The following is a 24,998-nucleotide window of genomic DNA, read 5'->3' on the forward strand; positions in this document are numbered from 1 at the left end:
TTTATCCTAAGAACTTTCTTCATTTCTTTCTTACAAACATATTTGTGAATCCGGCCCCTGGAGTTTAGAATAACAAATCAAGTCAAAACATATGAGACATTAATCTGGAGGAGGAGGGATTGAGTGTTTCTGAAACGGGTCATGGCAGTTAATGATTTTTATCAGGTAAAGATCATTCCCCTCTTGTTGGGCAATAGTGAAAATTATTTCATCAGAACATTTCCTGCAAAATAGGAGTATAAATATCACTCCAGAAGACCACTGAAATTCACACTTCAACTGAAGACAATAACAGAAGACTTCATCTCTTAATATACCAAAGACACACAGCAACTCCAGGTGAGACGACTTAAAATGATCTTTTGACAAATCAGATGCAAAGGTCAGTTCACCACAGGGACATTTTTAGACATTTTTAAATTAAATATGAGAAATATCAGTCAATTCTGTAAAGGAAATATGTTCATTTTTCATTGTCTTAATGCTGGATTTTTCCTTTTGTTAAATAACCACAACCAAACTTATTTGTGAAACAACAACTACATTGAAGTAACTAATAAAATAAAAAATAAAAAAGTTGAACTCTTTCAAATTGAGAGATCCTTGAATAGTGAATAAATAGAAGTTCAATATTTGATTGTATGTATACCTATTAGTTTTGAATTTACTTTGGAAAACTTGAATTGTAATTTATAACAAAACTTTTAGCATAATAAAGTTGCTGAAAATGATCCACTTTGTCATTGTTATTTACCAGAGACATGGAATCTGAGACAATCGAGGTGGCAGCGCTAGGAAGACCTCTGTTTCCTGGAATGCTTTACGACTGCCGCAAGGATTCCTTCATTCCAGGTGATGTGCCTACTTATATATATATATATATATATATATACTGTATATTAAAAAATTATAATAATTATATAAAAATAATTATTAATAATAATAATAATAAAAATAAATATATAAAAACTTAAATAATATTAAATGACCACTTTTCATACCACGAGTCTTCATGACCTTTGGGAGCTAAAAATCTTCATCAGTCAATTTGTTAATCTTAAATCTTAAAAAATCTTGAATCTTAAAAAATATTTAGTTTTCTATCACCTCAACATGAAGATGCCACTAGGCGAAAGCACATTATCAAAGACAGAGCTGGAGGGAATCACAACAGTACACAATGGGGAGAATCAAAGCAGGTAGAAAACAAGGGTGATCAGAAGTCCAGGGGCAGATCTAGATATATTTTTAAGGGGTGACAAGGGGGTGTCATACAGACTATGAGTGCTGGCAACACCAAAGCAAGCCCCCATGCATAGTTCTTATGGATTAATGTATCAAGCTTCATTGCAACAAGAAGTTCATTAATTGGTGTCACAATCAAATTTCAAATGTCCATCAATTGTCTATACAACTGCATTTCCACAGGAACCACATAACTTGTGCTGTGTGGTGCAGTGCTGCAAAACTCATGAATATTTATTATGTTAAGCACAGTATACCATTCTTTTAAATGACCTGTTTTGATCAACAGTCATTCTTAATGACCGATTCAAGCACTCAAATAAATATTTCACATAATATGGTAATTTATTTCTACATCTGACACTTTCAATCTTGGGATTTTGTTAGTTATTAGATGAACACAGTTCTCTGATTAATAACATGACTGATTGATCTAGTGGAAACTTTTTACTTTTGGAGGTTTTACATTCTAATTTGCCCAAATGTTATCTTAATAAAACAAGATTGCATCTGTACATCAGTGGATGGATGTTTAAAAATATAAAGCAATAAAAGATGTGAGAATGGTGATGAGAGAAGCGGAAACACAGACACGTCCTTCTCGGTTTTGTGTCATGTTTAGATTTCAGGGAAGGGAAGATATTTTAATGCATTGCACGATGATTTGACAATACTTTCAATGCACTCAGAATCTGGTTACCATGACAACGACCCACTCGCTTGGCGCTCTCTGCTGCTTTCGATCATCATCCAACGCTATGGAAGCCCTTAATCACAAGCTGCAAAAAAAATAACGGTGGATAAAAATGTATAAAAAAAATGTCTCCGTTCCTTCCTGAGCCCGTCTTACATTTTAATTTTTCTTAAAAAATAATAATAATAATATTAATACTCTCTTCTAATTAGTTTTTTTGCTCTCTTCAAAAAAAAGGAATGCGGTACCAATCTTGGCCACCAGGTGCCACTATCAGTAAACATGTAATCTTATGCTTTTAATGCTTTCTCTTAATTATTTCACCTTAAACATTTCATTTTGATAAACTGGGCGGAAAATGTGTTAATGTGATTATATTTAAAAATGTAGTTTCTTAAAAGTCTCTTTCAATCTCTGAAAGTATCTCCCGTTAAATCTCCATTGCAGTCGTCCGGTTGAATGTGCGTTTAGTCTACTGACTCATGCATTAACATTACCATGAACCCCTAACACCCGAGAAGAATGAATCAAACTACTAATAACTAAAACCATTAAATGTAAACTTAGACCATAATTTAATAAAATATATATTTGAATAAATATTTAATAAAATATTTATTTGACATTCTTCATCTGGAACTCTTCACTTCTGCAGTAGACAGTGTGTTGCAAAAGCATAGGCAACTTGTTATATTAAAATATATTATTATAATAAAATTTCACCATGAAAGTCTGCACATGACATATAGCAACAGAGAAAGCATTAAAGCATAATATTACATGTTTACTTATAGTGGCACCTGGTGGCCAAGGTTGGTACTGCATTCCTTTTTTTTTTTGAAGAGAGAATTATTTATTTTTTTTTTTGCCTTGTTTCCCCATTTTATATGTATCACATGATATAAAAACTAAAATAAAAACTACATTTAATGGAAAACTAAAACTGAACTATAAAATATTTTAAAACTAAAACTAACAAATCAAAACAAAAACTAAACTAAACTAAATTGGAGCAAAATAATAAATAAAATAAATAGAGTTTCCTCGATTACAAAACTTCAGGTGCGTCACATGTCTGTCTGTAGCTATGGTCCTGTAAATAATCCTCCACTGAGAAGCTGTTCGCTTCTCCATGGGACGTTTATACAGGGTTCTCCACCTGTCCCTCATGAGGAAATCAGTAGTAGCTCCTTAACCCACAAGAGTTTATAAGTCGTCCAGAGGACAAACAATCTGAAGCATGACTGTTGTCGTCACTCCACATTAAAATCAATGTATTAAAATATTGTTATGATGTTGACTGCTTAAAAAGGTATCGCCTGAATCACAATTGAGTTAATGTATTTTATAAATGTAATATTTTATATATTATAATGTCGCCTGAATCACGAGGATGTTTTCATTGGAGTTAGCTCTCCCACAAACATAAACAACCCAATTACACTGGAGATAAAGGTTTTGACAACTCTATGCTCCCTGGACACAGGCAAAATGAAACTGTGTAGCACGGATGAATTGGGCATTTCTGTTGTCCCTCAGAATCCCTCAGAAGCAGAAACATCTATCAAACTGTGGGCCCTATATTAAGAGTGCAAACAAGAGATAAAAAAAGAGTGCAGAAATGTATTTCTGAGGTTCTTCTCCGGTAATTTCAGCATCCGAGACCTGTTAGATAGTCCATTCCCTCACCAATGATTTAAACAAACAGCACATTCATAAGAAGTTGGTAGTGTAAATGTTTTGTATGCAATGGTAATAAAAAAAATAGAAATATGGACTTACGTTCTTTTGTGCATTAAATGTGTCCTTGATGAATTCTATGACAGTGACTTACTTCTATTAAGCGAATAAAGAATTTGATTCTCATCAGAATTTGGATGTATGCTCCTTTAAATTATAGAGAATGTAAGTTTTATGAATAATTTTCATCTACTGACAAACAAATCATGGCTAGTATTAAAAGTGTTTGTATCAGCACACACTTCACATCTACTGGTTGATTTGGAAAAAAATTATTCATTTAATGAAAAATAAAAAATATGTATATATATATTTCTGAATTCAAATTACACTTCAAACGAAACCAAAATATAATCAAAATAACAAAGTCATCAAAAAAATCATACCAAATCCAAACATTTTACTCTGTCTAACTTCTTTCACCGCCCCCTTTTGCAGTGACTTAAAAATCACTATTACAATGGGAGGGAAAATACTAATATAAATTAGATCATAAATTCAATTATAAATATAATAATAGAAAAATAAGCCATGACCTTTAGATAGTTTAAGACAATCTTAAACAATCTATGCCAGTGATGGTCATGGACATAATTTAATGTTCCACTATATATTAAGAGTTTGGACATTACATTTATTACCACCTGCTTGTGGAATCTCCAAAGTGCAAATGAAGGAACTGAATTTCGACTTTGCATTGAGATAAGACGTGGTATTGAAACGTCTTGGAGCAATAACCAAATTCTTAGGAAAATAGCAAACTGCGCATTGCGCCACGTCATTTATATACAGGTCCTTCTCAAAAAATTAGCATATTGTGATAAAGGTCATTATTTTCCATAATGTAATGATAAAAATTAAACTTTCATATATTTTAGATTCATTGCACACCAACTGAAATATTTCAGGTCTTTTATTGTTTTACTACTGATGATTTTGGCATACAGCTCATGAAAACCCAAAATTCCTATCTCAAAAAAATTAGCATATCATGAAAAGGGTCTCTAAACAAGCTATTAACCTAATCATCTGAATCAACTAATTAACTCTAAACACTTGCAAAAGATTCCTGAGGCTTTTAAAAACTCCCAGCCTGTTTCATTACTCAAAACCGCAATCATGGGTAAGACTGCCGACCTGACTGCTGTCCAGAAGGCCATCATTGACACCCTCAAGCAAGAGGGTAAGACACAGAAAGAAATTTCTGAACAAATAGGCTGTTCCCAGAGTGCTGTATCAAGGTACCTCAGTGGGAAGTCTGTGGGAAGGCAAAAGTGTGGCAAAAAACGCTGCACAACGAGAAGAGGTGACCGGACCCTGAGGAAGATTGTGGAGAAGGACCGATTCCAGACCTTGGGGACCTCGCGGAAGCAGAGGACTGAGTCTGGAGTAGAAACATCCCCGCATTCCCCAGGTCAAGCCACTTTTGAACCAGAAACAGCGGCAGAAGCGCCTGACCTGGGCTACAGAGAAGCAGCACTGGACTGTTGCTCAGTGGTCCAAAGTACTTTTTTCGGATGAAAGCAAATTTTGCATGTCATTCGAAATCAAGGTGCCAGAGTCTGGAGGAAGACTGGGGAGAAGGAAATGCCAAAATGCCTGAAGTCCAGTGTCAAGTACCCACAGTCAGTGATGGTCTGGGGTGCCATGTCAGCTGCCGGTGTTGGTCCACTGTGTTTTATCAAGGGCAGGGTCAATGCAGCTAGCTATCAGGAGATTTTGGAGCACTTCATGCTTCCATCTGCTGAAAAGCTTTATGGAGATGAAGATTTCATTTTTCAGCACGACCTGGCACCTGCTCACAGTGCCAAAACCACTGGTAAATGGTTTACTGACCATGGTATTATTGTGCTCAATTGGCCTGCCAACTCTCCTGACCTGAACCCCATAGAGAATCTGTGGGATATTGTGAAGAGAAAGTTGAGAGACGCAAGACCCAACACTCTGGATGAGCTTAAGGCCGCTATCGAAGCATCCTGGGCCTCCATAACACCTCAGCAGTGCCACAGGCTGATTGCCTCCATGCCACGGCGCATTGAAGCAGTCATTTCTGCAAAAGGATTCCCGACCAAGTATTGAGTGCATAACTGAACATAATTATTTGAAGGTTGACTTTTTTTTGTATTAAAAACACTTCTTTTATTGGTCGGATGAAATATGCTAATTTTTTGAGATAGGAATTTTGGGTTTTCATGAGCTGTATGCCAAAATCATCAGTATTAAAACAATAAAAGACCTGAAATATTTCAGTTGGTATGCAATGAATCTAAAATATATGAAAGTTTAATTTTTATCATTACATTATGGAAAATAATGACCTTTATCACAATATGCTAATTTTTTGAGAAGGACCTGTACAATAAACCCACAGTATGCACGCCTCCATCCATAGTAGCGCAAACACTCCCACCCATGCCCACTTTGGCTTTGCGCTGGCATGAAAATAGAGCCCTATATATGCCCTCTTCAGGCCGCACATCATCTGACAATTCATAGCATGTTTTTTCCTGTGGATGCGTGCTCCCTGCAGAGAAAAAAGTGGCATTCATGGCCATCGCAGCGCTACTTGGTCTAGTTGATATAGTAGACGGGGGATGCAAGCTTGTTTCATTGCACCAACACAGGATGAAGTGTTGCTCAACCAAAAAACTAATCAATCAATCAATCAATCAATCAATCAATCAATCAATCAATCAATCAATCAGCCTGTCTGTCTACATCTCGTATTTTCCATTTTAATGTAAAAATGACCATAAATAAAAATGAAATAATACATTTCTCTGGAGTGCCAAACGCTCTACGTTCTGTAGATATTTTTATTTCTGGATTGTGCATTTAAATTCACGGTGAAGAACCACCCGACGTGAAGTGGATTATACCTTACTTATACTTTTTGCAAATAAAATAGCTACTGCTGCTCTAGTGCTTGTTCTTTGTCTTAAGATAAATTGTCCTCCCCACCACACGCCCCATTCAATTTCATTTTCTTTATCTGCTGGTCTTTCAAAGAGGGGAAGCTCATTTTCGGCCTACATTATAAACTTATTTAAAAGTAAATTCTGCCCTACGTTCCTTTTCGAGAAAATGCACTGTGACTCTGTCGTACCAACTAGGCGTCTTTTCCAGTGACTTGACCAGTGTCTTCTCAATGGCCAGCAGAGCTAGGCTGCTTAAACGACCTTGGCCCATTGTGTTACGGGTGTAGGACTCGAGACGCTTTAAACAGGAGAAGCTCCTTTCTACACCTGCAGATGTAGCTCCAATTGTTGCCACTAATGAGAACAGTTTGTAAAGCTGAGGCATTGCACTGTCCAACTCCATGTCTTTGAGGAACACCAAGTAATCACACAGCTTTCCCCTAGTTACCCTGCAAGTCCTGATCTGAATACAGGACTTGAAGTTCAGACCTCAGTCTCCCTGAATCAAAGTGATGGCCATAACTTTTCAGGACACTTTGGAAGGCCTCCTCTGGAAATTCTTGTCTCATGTCATCAAATTTCCCTGGATTGACTAATTCTAAGAAGAGCATACTTTCCAAATTTGAAAAACGTTGAGGAATCTGCTCCAAGATGTTATCAAGGATGGCCATGTAGAGATTTCTGTAGTGCTCTTGGGGATCCTGCAATTGGGTCAGACGGGCTTTCTCATGGGCTCATCTCGTGGGTCTGATGTGAGATCTGCTGTTTTGGCATAAACAGCTTGGAAAGCCCCTCTGACCTTTTCTCTTTGACAAATGCAAGAAGAGATCCAATTCTTTTCTTGCAGTAAAAACATCCATCGCCCTCTGCTGGACAACATCAAAGACCACATCAGTCTCAGTGAAGATTTGTTCATATGTGTACAACATGAACACAAACTCAAAATCCTCCAGTTTCCTCAGAAAGCCTTTTGGCACAATCCAGTGTATCATCATCAATTGTCGTGGTCTGCAATGATGTTTTCAAATGTCTGCAGGAGGCCATCATAATTGTTTGCCACAGTGCTCACTATCCGTGATTTGAAATTCCATCGAGTAGGAGCGCTTCTGGGCAACCTTGAACAGCCTGCAGACTCCAGAAAAGACGCCCTCTTTGTGGATTTTGAAAAAATGTGCCAAACCCAGAGAGTGATGCAAAAAAATTCTGCACTCAGGCAAGCATTTAGCCCCCTGTGACAGCACCAGATTCAGTCTGTGTGCATAGCAATGCACAAACATTGCACTTGGGGCTATTGCTTTCACTTTGGCCTGCAGACCATTGAGTGCTGAAGCCATGACAGCAGCCCCATCATAGGTCTGTGCCACAAGCTTATCCTTAAAATTGTAGGCCTGCATGTTCTCATTTAAAACATCAAAAACGGACTGAGCATCTCAGCCCTCCAGAAACATCAAAAAATCCAATAAAGCGCTCCTGAATTTTACCTGCACTATCCACATAGCTTAACAATGACAGAGAGTTGGGCACGGCAGGATATATCAGTTGTTTCATCCACCTGCCATCCAAAAAGGGAGCATCCTGAATTTCATCTCTGATCTGATCAGAAATGGTGGCTGCAAGAGCAGAGATCAAGTCATTTTGAATAGTATGGGACATACCAGAAAACACAGTTGAGGACTCTAATTGTGTGGACAGTACAGAGTCATATTTAGATAATGTTTCTGTGAACTCCCTGTAATTTCCCTTGTTGGATGATTCACTACTCTCATCATGTCCCCTAAATGACAGCTCCTGTCGGCCAAGCAAGGATGTTACATCAATAAGGCGGTTTAGGAAGGCCCTGTTTTGTTTGACTGTTTCATTATGTTTAGTCACTTGAATGCGAGCACCTTCATTGATTGCATGCTCAACCCTGATCCTGCCCATGCAACTTAATCTTGCACATGCACTCACATGTTCATTGCTCTTTTCATGTCTTTTATATGCCCTGTCAAAGTTAGACAGATCTCCAAACCCCACTTTTGACCAAACAACACATCCGTGAGATGGTTTCATCAAGAGGCATGGCCAGCAGTACATTTTATTTGTCACAGCACTTCCAGTCAGCCAGCTAACTTTGTCATACCAGGAGAGCTGAAAAGACCTGTTATTTTTCCCTATTTTTTGCACTAAATCAATCTTAGGTGTTGATCTGCCCTGCTGTTTAATTCTAATTTTTTCCTCGTAAGGAAGACTTTCAAATGGCTTCGCCAAAATCAGGTCGACAATATTAGCACCGCTCTGCCATCGTAGCGCAGTTTCACCCGCACGACGCTAGCCTAGCCTACTGTATGAATGAATGAACGAACTAACGAACAGCTCTAAAAACAAAATATATTAAACTTGGTAAAACTGAAACAAGGAATGTGGTGTATAATTGTGTGAAATGTATTATGCAAATTGACTAGCAATTTCGCCAAACAAATATAAAGAAATAGGTTGCAGCAGTTTGTCTTTCGACTACACTTGAGAAATCCGCGATGGGACTGAGCCGAAATAGCTTCAGTGACTTCTTATAGTACAGATTCGCTGTCAATCAAAAGGAGATGCAGTCTTTCGACAGATCCTCCAATCATCACGCTGAAGCCCGAGTCCGGCCAGCCCACTCCTCATTCACCCCCAGAGACGCTGAGCGTCCGTGGGCGGACATAATCGCAGCATTTATCCAATGACCGCCTATTTTCGAGCACTGAAAAAAACTGTTCAGAGCAGCCCCATTGAAGTCAATGGATGCTCGGCTTCAACAGGGAAATGCACTGACGCTACGGGAATGTATGAGAAGTAAATCGAGTCAGCCGACCAGCTATATGTAATGTAGCTGATTCTGAACGAACTCGTCTTCGAGATGAACGTGTTCTAACGCATTTTTAGTCAATAAATTGTTTACACAATAGTACATATTTGACCATTATTTTTTTTGACATTATAGGGGAAGCTGAGCTTCCCTTGCAGTCTTAAAGAAATCCCCACTGCTGAAACTCTATAGAAGTATAAAAGTCTCCATAGAAACATTTTCATCAACACAACTGAACAGACACTTTAAAATCATAAACATGGGTTCAAATCTAAAACGATGCATGAAACCGTGAAAAAAAGATTCTCTTAAAAAAAAAGAAAAGGACATTTGGAACCAACCTCAGGATTAAAAACAGAAAGAAAAGCATTCACAGCAACAGCACAGTGGAGAACTCTACACTGTAATGCCTCCTACACACTACACGACTTTTAAAGACGTCGGGTTGTGGTACTATTCATATTACACAACTGTCTGCCTTGTCATATATGTTGTAGCGTTTTCAAATTACACAACGAATCTGCGACAGGGGTGAACACATTACAAAACATTTCACTGTTGACAAATCCCCGACAGCTCTGCCTGGACACCAAATGACACTAAATGACGTTTCCCAACTGAGTACACGCGAGAAGATATACGAGAAAGAAATCAAATGCATGATCATATGTTATGCGTTTCAGAATATGATGTGCATGTTTTTAATCACCTCAAGACAACACATATTTTATTGTTAAAAATCTAACTATGTGCTTACCTGACTGTCCAAGAGAATTGGCAATTTCTCTTCATGTCTTCTCTTTCTCCATTCGGTTGTGGTGCAGTTCAGATGAAACATCAAGTCTGGTGCTCCTGTCAATGTTCCACTAATATTTCCTCCATTGCTTCGGTCCAATGTGACTTTCTTGATACCGCAGCCTGTTGCAGATACATCAGGACTCACACTGAAACTTCCTGTGCCCCGTTTTTTGCTCTCTCATTGGCCTGTAGGTCAACGCTGCAGTTGTATTCAGTCAAAACATATTTCACAATACACGATTTGGAATTGCCATTTGATTTGGATTTAACATTCTAAATATCTTGCTGACATCAGTGACGCATCAGCGATTCTCTCAGATCCCATCTTTGATAATTCATACATTGTGATCATCGACTTGTCAACGATCACAACAAAACCATCGGCGAGTAAAAATCATGCTTAAAATCGTGTAGTGTAAACTCTGCATAAGTCGCCTGCTCTCTTGGTCAATGGTGGCTTGACTCTCCATGCTGTGTCAGTTCTCTTATCTAAAACTTTTGGTTTAAAAACAAAACACAGGCTTTGTACAGAATTTTACCCACAACAGAAAAAAAAATCTAAACACATTTACGTTCCAGTTTCTAACAAAAAACTTGAATATACGGTGGCCGAGAGAGCTCAACGTGCTGCAACCTAAAGAAGACGCATGCAAATAGAAAAAAACTCATGCAAATAAAAAACACCCGCAAATTAAGAAAACATCTTCATCAGTTTCACAACACACGTGTGCTCCAAATACTCACAACACAACAAAATACAGAAACGCGCTGCAAAATCTCACAACACAACCAAATACAGAAACGCGCTGCAAAAGTTCACAACCAAATACAGAAACGCGCTGCAAGTAACACAGACCACAACGGAAATGTTTCCGGGGGAACCAAATAAGTGACGAACCCGGCTGGGACGTGCTTATTGCACGTGAGCATCCCTATCAGGGGCGTAGCAAGCTTTTCAAAAGTGCGGGGGATGGATGCGGTTTGTTTATTAACAATAAAAACGATGAATACAATGACAGAAGGGTACAAAAGGTATAACATACAAGATATAAAAAGCTTCCCATTTAAGTGATGCAAGTTGTTGTTTTTTACATCCCCCCAATCCATCCGTTTCTCTTGTGGAATTAAAATATTGTGATAATACCGTATACCGTGATAAAAGCTCAATCAATTTACCGGCACATGCCTAAAACACACACACATGGCCTCTCTTCCTTCATAGACCTCTTTCACAAACGGTAACATTCATTTCACCTGTGAATTTTCCTGTGCTCTCTCTGAAACTGATGCCTCCAGCAACTTCCTCTCCTAAACAAGGGTGCAGTGGAATAGGGTCAAACAGTTACAGCTGTGGCACTAGCAAACCTCAGTGAATATTGAAAAGTAATATCATGAAATAAATGCAAACAATATCTAATGGTAATAGGCTACTGTTGTTTAATGTCAACATTTTTAACTTTCACTTACAAGATTTCTCTTGAAAAAGGTGTCAATCTTCTCCTGCCTCTTTCTTTTCTGCATCTTAATGATTCTGCGTGACAAAAAGACTGGTAAGCTTGATAGTGACATGGGTCTGACAGGACTGTGACTGAGACTGCTAAATTTTGCTTACTTGCGCCCTGAAAAGGGGAGATATAAAAAAAAAACGCCCACACAAAGCTTTTTCTCTGGTGGTATAAATAATGTAACAATTTACTGTTTTTAAACATAAAATAATATACACTTTTCTTTCATAGTTCTTCAAAAGGTATGCAAACAATGTCATCATTTCTCACTTTTTTTCTCCTCAACAGGTACAATCAAACACAACAGGTAAGTATCCACAAAAGTATTCAGCTAATCAACAAACAATGCTCAAAATTTCAAAATCAATTACACTGGCAATAAACCCATAAATACACTGCTCAACAATGGGAATTTGTCCCTCCTCCTCATCAATTCCCTGCCTTCATCACAGTTACTTTATACATTGCATGCCACATACATAACCGGATTTAGCTAGCTGCTGAACAATATCCCAATTAGCATTAGTCTAAAAAACTAAATATAATACTGAAAACACTCGACATGTCAACAAAACATAAACAGAACATCTTCCCAAACACATATCAAGCTTATTTAAAAAGCTCGAAAGCATAAACACTCACTCAAAGTACCTGGAAAAGGGAGATGCAAATAACCATAACCATAAGTTCCCGCCTCCTCAGCACGAGCTAACCGATAAATCTAACACACCAAGAGAGGCGGGACTTAAGGTAGAACAGCCAATCATCAGCCGGTCACACTCAAAGCCGGTGTCATGTTTGAGAGGGAGGCAGCCGCAGCGAGCGCAGACACAGAGCGGCCAGAGACACGGAGGAGCGGCTGTAGTAAGGCATTTGTTCAAAACTGCGGCAAAACTGCAGAAAAAGTGTGGGTGTTGAACCCTCTCATCGGGAAAAGTGTGGGTGTTAAAACACCCACATCCCCCACGGGTGCGACGCCCCTGCTCCTACACACTACAATGAATACCCATCCAGGGTGGGTGACAGAACTAAAGGTTCCTCAGTATCAGGACCACTTACCCCATGGACTGTGTAGTAGTTTTAAAAAAAATGTAGGTCTTCAGTTTTGTCAGCAGATTGCCACCTCATGAGCAGCTGAGCAACTGATCTGATGGAAAACACTGAGATGCACGGCTACTTTTTCAGCATCCTCAAAGCCTGGCTCAGCAAGGTGCAATAAAATTAGTGACCTTGGCTTTACAAATAAAACTATTATGTCCAGGAAAAGCACAGCTGTTCGAAGCTAAATCCAAGCATGCCCCATAAATCAAAGGCTCTTTTAGTAGCAAGTGAAGAGAGTCAGCATCCTCACATTTTTGGTGATTTAAAGATTGATGAAAAAGACTTTCCAGAAAAATCCAGTTTAAGAGGGTCCAACAAGAAAAGAGATCCCTAGGTTTCCTAGGTTACATATAATTGAGCATGCAACAGATCTCTAGTCAACATCAGAATCAGAATCAGCTTTATAGTCAGGTATGCTTACACATACAAGGAATATTTCTTGGTGACAGGAGCTTCCAGTGCATGACAATACAATACAGCAACAAGTCAGAGATAATAGTAAAATATATATATATATATATATATATTATATATATATATATATATATATATATATATATATATATATATATATATATATATATATATATTAGGCTGTTAATCGATTCAAGTTTTTAATCGAATTACTTACATGATGTCCCGATTAATTAATTGCGATTAATAGCATTTAATCGCATATACAAATATTTGCTTAGAAAGCCCCTCATATAACAATAATTCAACATATAATGATGAAATAATTATACATAGTTATCTTTAAATACTAAAAATTATATACGTATATATATATATATATTCAGATATTCAAAATGCATTACATTCTTGTGGCAGAAGAGTTAATCATTGATAAGACAATAAAATCAACAGCTTTAGAATACAATGTATTGTTTACTACCATATTATTGATCATATGTCAATCATTGTCACATAGTTCACAGCAATCCATTTCACAAGTGAATTTGTCAATCAGTTCAAGATTTATTATGAGGGCTTGTTTAAGGACCCGTCAATTCCAACAAGCATCAGACATGCTTGGGTGGCATGTCTCAGGTGTGTTGCGTCATAAACATACAAGTAAACCAGACAGTATTTGTGCAGAGGACAGACTCAATGACTGCTGAGTAGAACTGTATCAGCAGCGCCTGTGGCAGGTTGAACTTCCTTAACTGGCGAAGGAAGTAAAACCAATGCTGGGCCTTTTTCACAGTGGAGTCAATGTGGGTCTCCCACTACAAGACCTGTGAGATGGTGATGCCCAAGAACTTGAATGACTCCACTGCTGCCACAGTGCTGTTTAGAATGGTGAGAGGGCTTGGTGATGCACTGTTGTAAGAGTGTTAAGCTCCAGGTTGTTTTGATTGCACCAGTGAGCCAGCAGTTCAACCTTCCTTCTGTATGGAGACTCATTGTCATTTGCAAACTTCCAGAGATTGACAGAGGGGTCCTTGGCAATGCAATCATTTGTGTAGAGGGAGAAGAGTAGTGGAGAGAGCACTTTTTCCCTGTCTCACAAGCTGCTGCCTGTCCATCTGAAATCTGGTAATCCACTGACAGACAGAGCTGGGAACAGAGAGTTGGTGTAATTTAGTCTGGAGAATAGCTGGGATGATGGTGTTGAAAGCTGAACTGAAGTCCACAAAAAAGATCCTTGCATATGTCCCTGGTCTGTCCAGATGTTGCAGGATATGATGCAATCCCATGTTGACTGCATCCTCCACAGACCAGTTTGCTTGCTAAGCAAATTGAAGGGGATCTAGAAAGGGTCCAGTGATGTCCTTCAGGTGGGCCAACAACAGTCTTTCAAATGATTTCATGACCACAGACATCAGGGTGATGGGTCTGTAGTCATTAAGGCATGTGATTTTGTGTTTCTTTGGGAAAGTAGATCCCATAAGAAGTTTCTGTACAAACTGTAGACAAAAAGCCACTATTCTGCCTTGCAAGTGCATCAGTCCATGTCCACCTTCCTCTTCCACCGCCCCCCTCTGTGTTACCCAATATGATTTGGGGTCCTTATTCAGTTCTCCCATGCTCAGAGTTCTGCACTGGTCTCCTCTGACTAATGGTTTAGGTCTTCAAAAAAGGCACTGTCATTACTGTTCCCTGAACCAGGGACTAAAAACAAAACGTTTTTCATTTTGGTTTGTTTTGAGCAAAAACTTTTCAGTATTCAGTAAGTAACAGTAAAGTACATTTTTAATTATAGGTCTGCTTCTCAGTCAAAACCTGACAGTATCAAATCTGTATTAATGCATCATATCTAACAATAATTCAGTGAATACATGTACAGTAAATCTAGTAATTATACATAATTGTTAAAAAGTTCTTCATTCACAGAATGCTTCATCCACAATGGGTGATTAGGCATAGAAATGTGTTGCAGCATTTTCCTACAGGATCAAAGAACATGTTTAATTTTTTGAAAAACCCTTTGACCTTTTGGAAAAAAAATATCTGGAAAGAAATTAACCGGTTATAACCAGTTACCAGCATTTTAAAATAAAGTTTTTACTCTGGAACAATTGAAAATCACTTTGTTCCTGTTTTTGGTTACGTTCTGTAAAAAAAAATAAAAATAAAATAAAAAATATTTGTTTTTGGTTTTCGTTCCTTGAACCATTTTTATTCCCTGCCCTGAACTCAACTCAATAATGAACAATTTCTTGTAAAAACAAACTGCCCTAATTTGAATGTCAGTGGGTCTAACATTAGTTCTCCATCTTAAGAAAATAAGGCTTGAATAAACATTCTCTGACCAGACTTTTTCTCCAGATTAAAAAAACAATATTTGGTTGGGGCATTTTTTTGATCCACGCACTGATTGATGTCTGTAACAGTTCCCTTCATTTTAACCCCTTCTAATTTATTTATTTAATTGATAGAGCTTCCAAATAGCCATGATCTCCATTTGACTAAATTAGCTGTAGAAGTTTTACCATATCTGTCTCCAAGGTGTTCATAGATCTTTTATCTCTACAAGGCACAATGTGATTTTTGTCTATGTTTTGTTCTGTGCAATTAAAATCCCCTCCCAGGAACAAGAATTCTTTGCTGCGAAGGTAATCTAAGGGTATTTATACACCTGAGGTTGAAATGTACACACAAAAACAAAAATATGATTTCCAAAAAGTGCTCTTACTTTTAAATGTCTACCTTTTAAAATTTCCTCGAAATCATAAGAACATGGACTGAAACTCCAACTAAATAAAATAGCTTACTCCTCCACTATGTAAGGTGTTATTAAAACTTAAATAACTGTGTTTCCAGTTCAAAAGTAGCCTATTTACTTTGTATACAACTTTATGCAACTCTCCGTATGTCTATTGCACCATGAAACATGAGCAGATGAAACATGAACTTCACTGACAATCAAAAATAAAAATAAATACAGTCCCCAAAGAAAACACAACCCATTAGCTTTTTCACAGCCATCATTATCAATTGAATATTAAGTTTTCACACTATTCTCTTTAAACGATACACTTCTTTGTTTTTAAAGCACCCCACAGGTTCTTAGTATTTTCAACCGATTGTTTGAGGTTGACCCCCCTCTTATTTTTGGTCACTCTGAGAAACAGTTTAATAACATCCACATCATAACTCATTCTGGGTGAAACTGAAACTGATGTCAGATCTATTTGAAATACTGCAGTGAGTTCAAAAGCATTCATCAGTGTGGACCACAGTCCATATCCATTACAAAGTGGATATGATCCATCACCATTTAGGTGGAACATATTCGATCACATCTTTACAATATTTCATAAATTGATGCAAATAATGCAATTGATACAGAGGTATGTCAGATCACGGACACTATGGCTTATTAAAAACCATGATGTCCAAACATATTTTTTTTAAAGCTTAAACACATTAGACACTCATGAGCTGTTTTTAGCACTGAAGACAGTTGGATATCTACATATCCTATGACCCAAAGGTGTGGAAATAAACGAGCTGTTGTGCTCAACTACACTAATCGCAGGGTTGATGGTTCGATTCCAGGCCCACACGATTCCATATGCTGAAGTGTCCTTGGGCAAGACACTGAACCACAAGTTGCTCACAATGGCAGGCTAGCACCTTGCATGGCAGCTCTGCCGTCATTGATGTATGAGTGTGCGTATGAGTGTGTGTATGAGAGAGTGTATGAGAGTGTGTGTGAATGTGTGTGTGAATGTGTGTGTGAATGTGTGTGTGAATGGGTGAATGAGTCACAGTGTAAGGCGCTGTGGTAACCTCTAAGGTTAAAAAAGGCGCTATATAAGTGCAGACCATTTACAGTCTCATGATTTAAAGGCACTTCTCATTTCAGGTGTTACTCTGTGGGATAAAAAATCGTTGTATGAAGATTTGGACACTCATGCGCAGCTCCAAACTGATTTGAAGTTTAGTAGCTCTGACTCTCTCTCTGATAAGTCCAGTCTCCTGGATGTAAGTGCTTCTCTGAAGGCCAGCTTCTTGGGGGGGCTGGTGGAGGTGGGAGGATCTGCCAAGTACCTGCGTGATACCAAATCCTCAAACCTGCAGTCAAGAGTAATAATGCATTTCAGTGAAACCTCAAGATTTGATCAGCTCACTATGACCCAGCTGGGCAAGATCACCTACCCTCAGGTGTTTGAGCAGAAAACTGCAACTCATGTGGTCACAGCTGTACTGTACGGAGCTCAGGCTGTTATGGTGTTTGATCGGACATTTTCAGAAGATGAGAACAAACAAGAGATTGAGGGAAATCTGAATGTCATGGTCAAGAAAATACCTTCATTTTCCATTGAAGGACAAGGAGCTGTAACATTGGGAGAGGATGATAAAAAGATAGCTGAGAATATCAGCTGCACATTTTATGGTGACTACCAACTTCAGCAGAACCCCACCTCGTACATGGAGGCATTGCAGGTGTACAAGCAGCTCCCCACTCTGCTAAAGGACAATCCACAGAATGTGGTTCCAGTAAAGGTCTGGCTCTATCCTCTTCATCTACTGGATACAAAAGCAGCTCAGTTGGTCAGAGAAATTAACACAAGTCTGATTTCCAACACTGAAGAAATAATAGAGGAGCTGGTGGAGGTAGAGAGAAGATGCAACGACCTGCTCAGAAATACATTGGTAAATGTTTTCAGTGACATCAAAGAGAGACTGCACTCATATCAGATTTCATTTAGCAAATACAAGCTGGTCCTCCAGAAAGCACTGCGCAGAGTCCTGCCTGCTATTCGAGGAGGTGAGATGGAGCAGCAGTCATTGGAAGACATTCTGAATATACACAACAGCTCCCCTTTTGTTGCTAGCAAGCTAAACCAGTGGTTAGATGATGCAAAGTCTGAACTTCACCGCTTGACTTCTTGCACAAAAACGCTGAAGGGGATCAAAACTGAAGACACAGATGGTCTCACCACTATCCTCCTTGATCCTGATATTGATGTAGTGGTGTGCTTGACATTCACATCTCTGAAGTACAAAGAGCCATATCTTTCAGCTCTGAATGATTTCTTGAAATCTGAAGATTTTAAAGACTTAGAGAAAAAATCTACTCTATCTTCTTATGCAGCTGAAGGAAAGTGGTTCAACGATCCTGAGATCATCACAAAGATGAGAGAGAACTACTCTCACTTCAAAGGTTTTTCAGAGGCCAACAAAGGTGACAAGAGAATCTGCTTCATTGTTTCTGCCATCTCTGATCCCTCACTTCCAGGCTCCACCATCTACCTGTATGAAAATGGGAAACTGATAGACAAACAGTTCCAGCCTGTGTCCAAGCCACCCCCACCAATAGTAGTGAGCAGCTTGGACAAAGTGACCCTCAAACTTCAGAAGTCCCCAACTGCAGACACAATGCATTACAAAGTTGAGTACAAAGCTGATGGTGAGGACATATGGCGTATCGAAGACACATTTGATGAAATCTGTATTCTAAAGGGACTGGAACTTAGAGAGCCGCATTTGGTTCGCTACAGGGTAGTGAGCAAAGTGGGAATAAGTGAAGCCAGCGACAGTGTGCGTATTATGAACAGTGAGTATGATTTGCAAACTTTTTTTATATATCTTTAGCTTTTTCCAAAATGTCTTCATTGTTTTCCCTCCTAATTTCTTCAACAGCAGGACCTGTGATTGTGGGCGGGAAAGGAGGTGATGCTTTCTCCATCTTAACCTCTCCCATTGGCATGACCTTAAGGAAGATCAGGGTTTCTCTCAGACCAAACACAGTATGTGAAGATTTTTTTTATTCCATTCTCTTTTCTCAAACATTATCATCGCCAACTGCTTCATTACATTTTATTTCAGTTACATAATTAGATTTATTAATTATTGATCTGTCACAGTTGATCTATCTGTTGAAGGAATAGTTCACCCCAAAATGAAAATTCTGTCAGTAGGTACTCATCCTAATGTTGTTTCAAACTCATATGAATTTCGTTCCTTGGTAGAAAAAAGCAGTAATTTAATTAATGTTCCATTAGCTGATTCAACACAATGGCAGAAGAACTGTGCCGCTTAATAAAGCTTAATGATAACCACTAAAAATAATCACTTTCTATGATAAACAGACCGTTATTTACTCTTAAATTAAATCAATAATAAAGTTTACAAACAGTGCAAAAATCTAATATGATGGCCACATGATTACATCAAACCTCGCTTGCATGTCTCATGACCAAACTTATTGACATAATTTCAAACTTAAGCTTTATACTGCATATTCTCCAGATATTCTAGATTTTTGTAATTCTTTGACTATGGCCCCATTTACACGCTGCTTAAATATGCATTTTCAGTGATCGAATAGCTATCGGACAGCACTTGATCACATTAAATGCAAGGAGTAAATCTACTCAAGATGAAACCACATTAGAAGGTGGTCAAGGATGGATTCTGATCACATTCAAAGAAGGTGTACAAGCAAATGTAATTTTGTTTTCCAGATACAAATACGTAAGTGATTAATTATAAAATGCTGAGATTGTGTTAGAGTCATTGTTGCCTTATCTTTTCATTCTGCCATCACAATGTGAAGAAAACAACAGACACTGACATTTTGTGATTCTGTCATCCAATTTAATGAACAGTAATTATTCCATTGGAATACACTTGGAATATCTCGTCTTTCTCCTTAAATTCCCACTTGCGTCACTCTCCTGGTTTGTAATTGTAACCTGCACAAGAAGAGACAGTCACAATGTCGAATAAAACTGCTTTTATTTGCAGAGATAGCAAAAGTACAAAAGGGCAAATCCACAGAAGAGTAGTCAAGGGGAGCGTAAGGTCGAAGCCGGGGAATCAGGATATATATATATATATAGACGAAACAAGCGAGTTGAAAAGACAGGGGAAGCTAGGGGAACACTAGAGCTGGCAAAGCGAAGGGGTAATCTAAACAATAACCAACAAGTGTGGAGAGAAAGGGCAGCGTATATATAGGGGAAAACGAACAGTGCAGGTGAAACTAATAATCTAGTGATGGGAGCGAGTGCGGGTGAAACTAATCTAATACTCTGGTGATTGGGAGCGAGCGTGAGAGCTAGAGGGGGCGGGGTGAACTTGAGGATCAGAGTTCATTACAGTAATCTAATTACTGTGGCTTGTGCAACACTCAAGTGAAACCAGGCTTTAATTCTGCATGAGAAGCATATTAAGTGCTTATAAGTTGCCTAACTCATAATGAATATCATTACATTTGTTTCAGTGGTCTGAACTTTCGCTTTGGTGGCCGCCTAAAAACTTGAACGGTCAAAGTGATGGAAAGCATTTGGATCGTCCATAAATGTTTTTAGAATTTGCTTAAAGACAGATAATTTTCATTCAATGCAGCCTCTGATGTAATATGCATGTAGTGTTTTCTATTTTGCATGTGTAAATGTGATTGGATCTCTCTCCGATCACAGTGAAGACACATTTGACTGCAAGGTGTAAATGCAATCCAGCTAAAGAATATCCAGATACTCTAATTGTCACCATAACCTTGGTGTATGTGCAAAGTTTTAATGCGCAAGCCAGCACCATCTATTTATTAAAAGTCATAAGCAAATATGTCTTTAAACCAACTGTCTTAAAGAAACATTGACTGACAAGTAGTGCCATTACGGCAAATCTATGCAGCCCAACCAGATATATTCCACAAATGCATGGCCCATTGCAGTCTATGGCAGCCCATAGAACCCTATCCTAAAAAGTTGAAAATTTTTGCACATTGTCTGGGGAGGATCTGAACTAGATTTTGAAAAACCTACTTTTTCAGACTCCTAGACCGTGCTATGGATTATCATCACATTTCATTCATTCATTTATTGTTTATTTTTACAGGGACAATGCACAATTAAAAGTAATTGCACCAGAATTAGCTAATAGCTAGTTTACATCTGCTGTCCCTGGCAGGAAAACAAATAAAATAACAAACATTACATATACCCCACATAAAACATCACAATACATACATGTACAGAAAATCAAATTTAAAACCAGAATATAAAACAGATAATATACAACACAGATTGTAGACATTTGGTTATTAAAAGCTTTTTGATACATCAAACTGTTTGCATGTAACTGTTTGAATGTTATAATCAAATCTCACTGCAAGCAAACCAAACAGGACATGAGACTATATCTTAACTTATTGAAACAAAACCTGGTGCCATTTGGGGACATCTCCACTTACTGGCCATGAAATGAGTTCAGTGATGGCCAGTGTTCTTTGGCCAGCCATATTGACTGTCAGCTTTTAGAATTTGTTCTTAAAATGTTTTTACCAATACTTTGGAGACAAAATTTAGTATATGTCATCAGCACCATGTCCAGTTGGTACTTTGGAAGTTTGGGAACAGACAGGATAACACCAATACTCTTATTGGAATTTTGGCATTCATCACCATTCTCCCGAAAAGTAATCTAGCTCCCTACGTCATGAACCAGTTGTGAACCTGAATTGGCACTGGCAAGGATGTTGATCCACTGAATATTGGGATGCTTGTTACTCCATCAACTCTAACACGATTACAAGGTTGCATGGTTAAACGCAGTTGGTATTAATCAACAACATTGCTGTATAAATTACACTGTTGTGCATTTTTTTTGTAGATATTAAAACATACAGAGTAATTATGAAAGATAAATGACATAAGTGAAGAAAAGTAAATACAAAGGAATGTATTTTAGACATTTTATAAAAGCTAAAATATTTAAATGATTGTTTCCCATTCATGCCCATTATGGGCGAACTATATTACAAACAACATCTCCTTTAAAGAGAAAAAATGTCTGACTTCAGAATTTACACGTGTGCTTGTCTTCAAACAAAAAGACTTTAGAAGACATGACAACATTTCCGGTAAGGAAACATAGTGAGCAACAATGCTCCCTGGTTTTTACAGTGCATTCTGGGACTTTTTAGGGAGTGAACGTTTCAATGCACTGGAACAATTTTTCAAATGTGATAGCCATCTACTGATCAGTGACATCTACTGGTCATTATATCTGACAAAGTTGCTATTTAAAAAGAAACCTGTTTAATATTTTTATAAATTTAGATTAATTTGGCCTAATTTCATGACTCTTTACATCCCGTTGGTCCTATGGAATGCAGTTATACCCATCTGCTGCTGTGCTTGGCCCCATAATTGCTGCTTGCGATTGCTAATTTTGTCTTGAAATGTAAGCTTTACTAAGGAGGACATAAATAAAGCAACATAATGTTTTCCACTAACAAATATAGTTGTAATAAATTGTTAGAGGCTGATACATTTAATATTCCTGAAATAAACTGAAACCAAATAAAGATTATTCTTCTTCCCCAGATTGCCTCAATTGCGGTGACTCTCTCAGATGGCCAGGAAAAGACATTTGGCATTCAAAAAACAGAGGAAGTTCAAGAATTTCTATTTGATGAGAATGATCAAATCCTTGAAGCAGTACTGTGGCCAAATAGCCATAACAACCGACTTGGGGGTATTGAACTGATTGTTGTGAAGATGAACGGAACCACAACTTTCTCTGCCAAGTGTGATTCCCTGGGTAATCCTCAGAGGATTGATGTGAATTCAGGGAAATGTTACGGCATGGTCGGGAGAAGTGGAGATGACATTGATTCTCTGGGATTCTACTTCGTTTAGATGTCTCCAGCAAACAGAAGAGCCAAATAAAAAAATAAGCCATTACTTCTACAGACGTCTCCTATACTATCCAATCATATATCCAGTGGTGTCAAAAGTACACACTTTTGTCACTCAAGTAGAAGTATAGATACTGGTGTTTAAAAAGACTCTGTTAAAAGTGGAAGTATCAACTCAACCTCTTTACTCAAGTTAAAGTGAGAAAGTACAGGCTCTAAAACATACTTAAAGTAAAAAAGTATAAAGTAACCCTAAGAAAAAAGACTCATTGGACCTCGTATCATTGACAACTGTTAGAAATAGAAGCTTAATTTAACAACTGGTTAGTGCTACATGGATCCCAAGACCCGTGAAACATATCAAACAAAAACATAATGCTATCAAAGACAACAAACTCGATGGGCATGTTTTCCTCAAACTTTATTGGAATGCAAATAGACTTTCCAACTGAGGTAGTAATATTCAAGACATACCCTGGCCGGCAAAACTATCAGAACATTATTTTAGCAGCAAATGACTGTGACTTGAGTGTCTGTGTATTAAGGAGTGTGCTTGTCAGTGCGTGTTAAGGAGAGAAATATACTGCATACATTTGAGTGTGGGTGGACAAAAAGAGAGAACAAGACTTCAAACTGAGACTTCAAACCTATGCAAAAGAAACCCCTTCAAAACATGGAGTAACTCATATACTGTATACAGAGAAACACTACCAAAAACAAAAGCAAAGTTTTGCACATGGCACTAGGAGAATAGGAGAGTGCAAGAATGTACATTTTGTATGTGCAGTGAGTGTATTTGTGGCAGTGGTATACATCTTTGTTGTGCATTATTCCCTGAGTCCCATCAAAAACTTGGGAGTAACTTACTAAAGCGCACTCTAGGTACATATCAAAACAGTCTCTGAAGCCTGAAGTGCTTGACAGTATCTAACAGTAGGTCCGCAGATTAGATTAATTAATTTGCACGCAAGTTTTATTTATTTTTATACCGTGTATTCTCTGTGTATATTCATGCACCGAACCGTGACACCCGTACCGTTTCGGTTCAATACGAATACATGTACCGTTCCACCCCTAATACGTTCTGAATATTAATAGCTTAGTATTACAGGGTTTCCCGCAGCACTTTGCAGCAACACACGCCAGCATATTTTCAAATATGACCGAACTAATACAGGCTAACTGCTAACTTGGGACTCTTCAGTAGGCCCCAAAGACGGCATACTAGCCAAGCCAAAGCAAACATTGTAAATCGAACAATATTAGCTTAGGCCTACTCTAAATGAATTAATATTATAATATAATATAATAATAACAAAGAAAACCGCTTACCACTACATGTTTCTTCAAATTGGAAGGGGAGTTCTTGAAAGCCAAAAGTACATGGTTCTTTGGTTCACAAAGTTTGCAGTGCATTCTCCACAAGTCGTTTTTGCTCCCGACGATTTCGAACAATTCTTTGAGGTAAGGCCAGGGATGTGGAAGGTTTTGCTGGTCACCATCACTAGAACTACTACCAACGTTCTCGCCTGTGCTTTCAGACGCTTCGGACATTTCGCCAGACATCATGCTCTTGCCAACTGAATCTCTTTCTGACACATTTTGCCGCGGTTTGAACGTGCACTTCGTTTCGTGCCATGCGCAGAAAAGATGGACAGCCCACACACCAATGACATCTCTGAATGTTCTAGGGTTTTGTGCCTCATCCAATGACGCTCGAAATCGGTCTATCTGGCGTTGAACAAAACATTTTTTTTTAAAATCCGAAACTAGAGTAACGAGCTTGTTTTTAAAATGTAAGGAGTAGAAAGTACAGATAATTACGTTTAAATGTAAGGAGTAGAAGTAAAAAGTTGGCAAAAAAATAAATAGTAAAGTAAAGATACCTAAAAACTCTACTTAAGTACAGTAACGAAGTATTTGTACTTCGTTACTTGACACCTCTGCATATATCCTATACTCTAAACATGCATGTTCTGAAGTGAATATATAAATGAAGTATGAGTAAATGTATCTGATACTTTAATCTGTTTTCTCATATCAGACTTTCCTAATGTTTTTGATA

General features: G+C 38.0%; 1 protein-coding gene across 2 annotated transcripts; it reads left to right on the plus strand.

The window, feature by feature from the left end:
* The first annotated feature begins 242 nt into the window (after positions 1–242).
* LOC127652845 (stonustoxin subunit alpha-like) lies at positions 243–24,998 on the plus strand. Of its 2 annotated transcripts, none has more exons than XM_052139252.1 (5): positions 243–339; positions 758–852; positions 17,147–18,841; positions 18,928–19,034; positions 22,620–24,998. In XM_052139252.1, the coding sequence occupies exons 2-5, from the start codon at positions 762–764 to the stop codon at positions 22,932–22,934; spliced, it is 2,208 nt and encodes a 735-aa protein (XP_051995212.1). In that variant the 5' UTR covers positions 243–339; positions 758–761; the 3' UTR covers positions 22,935–24,998. The 2 variants fall into 2 exon arrangements, with proteins under 2 accessions (XP_051995212.1, XP_051995213.1); XM_052139253.1 differs by having other exon boundaries at positions 18,931–19,034.

This window comes from Xyrauchen texanus, chromosome 12, assembly GCF_025860055.1.
Source record: "Xyrauchen texanus isolate HMW12.3.18 chromosome 12, RBS_HiC_50CHRs, whole genome shotgun sequence".
Taxonomy (NCBI): domain Eukaryota; kingdom Metazoa; phylum Chordata; class Actinopteri; order Cypriniformes; family Catostomidae; genus Xyrauchen; species Xyrauchen texanus.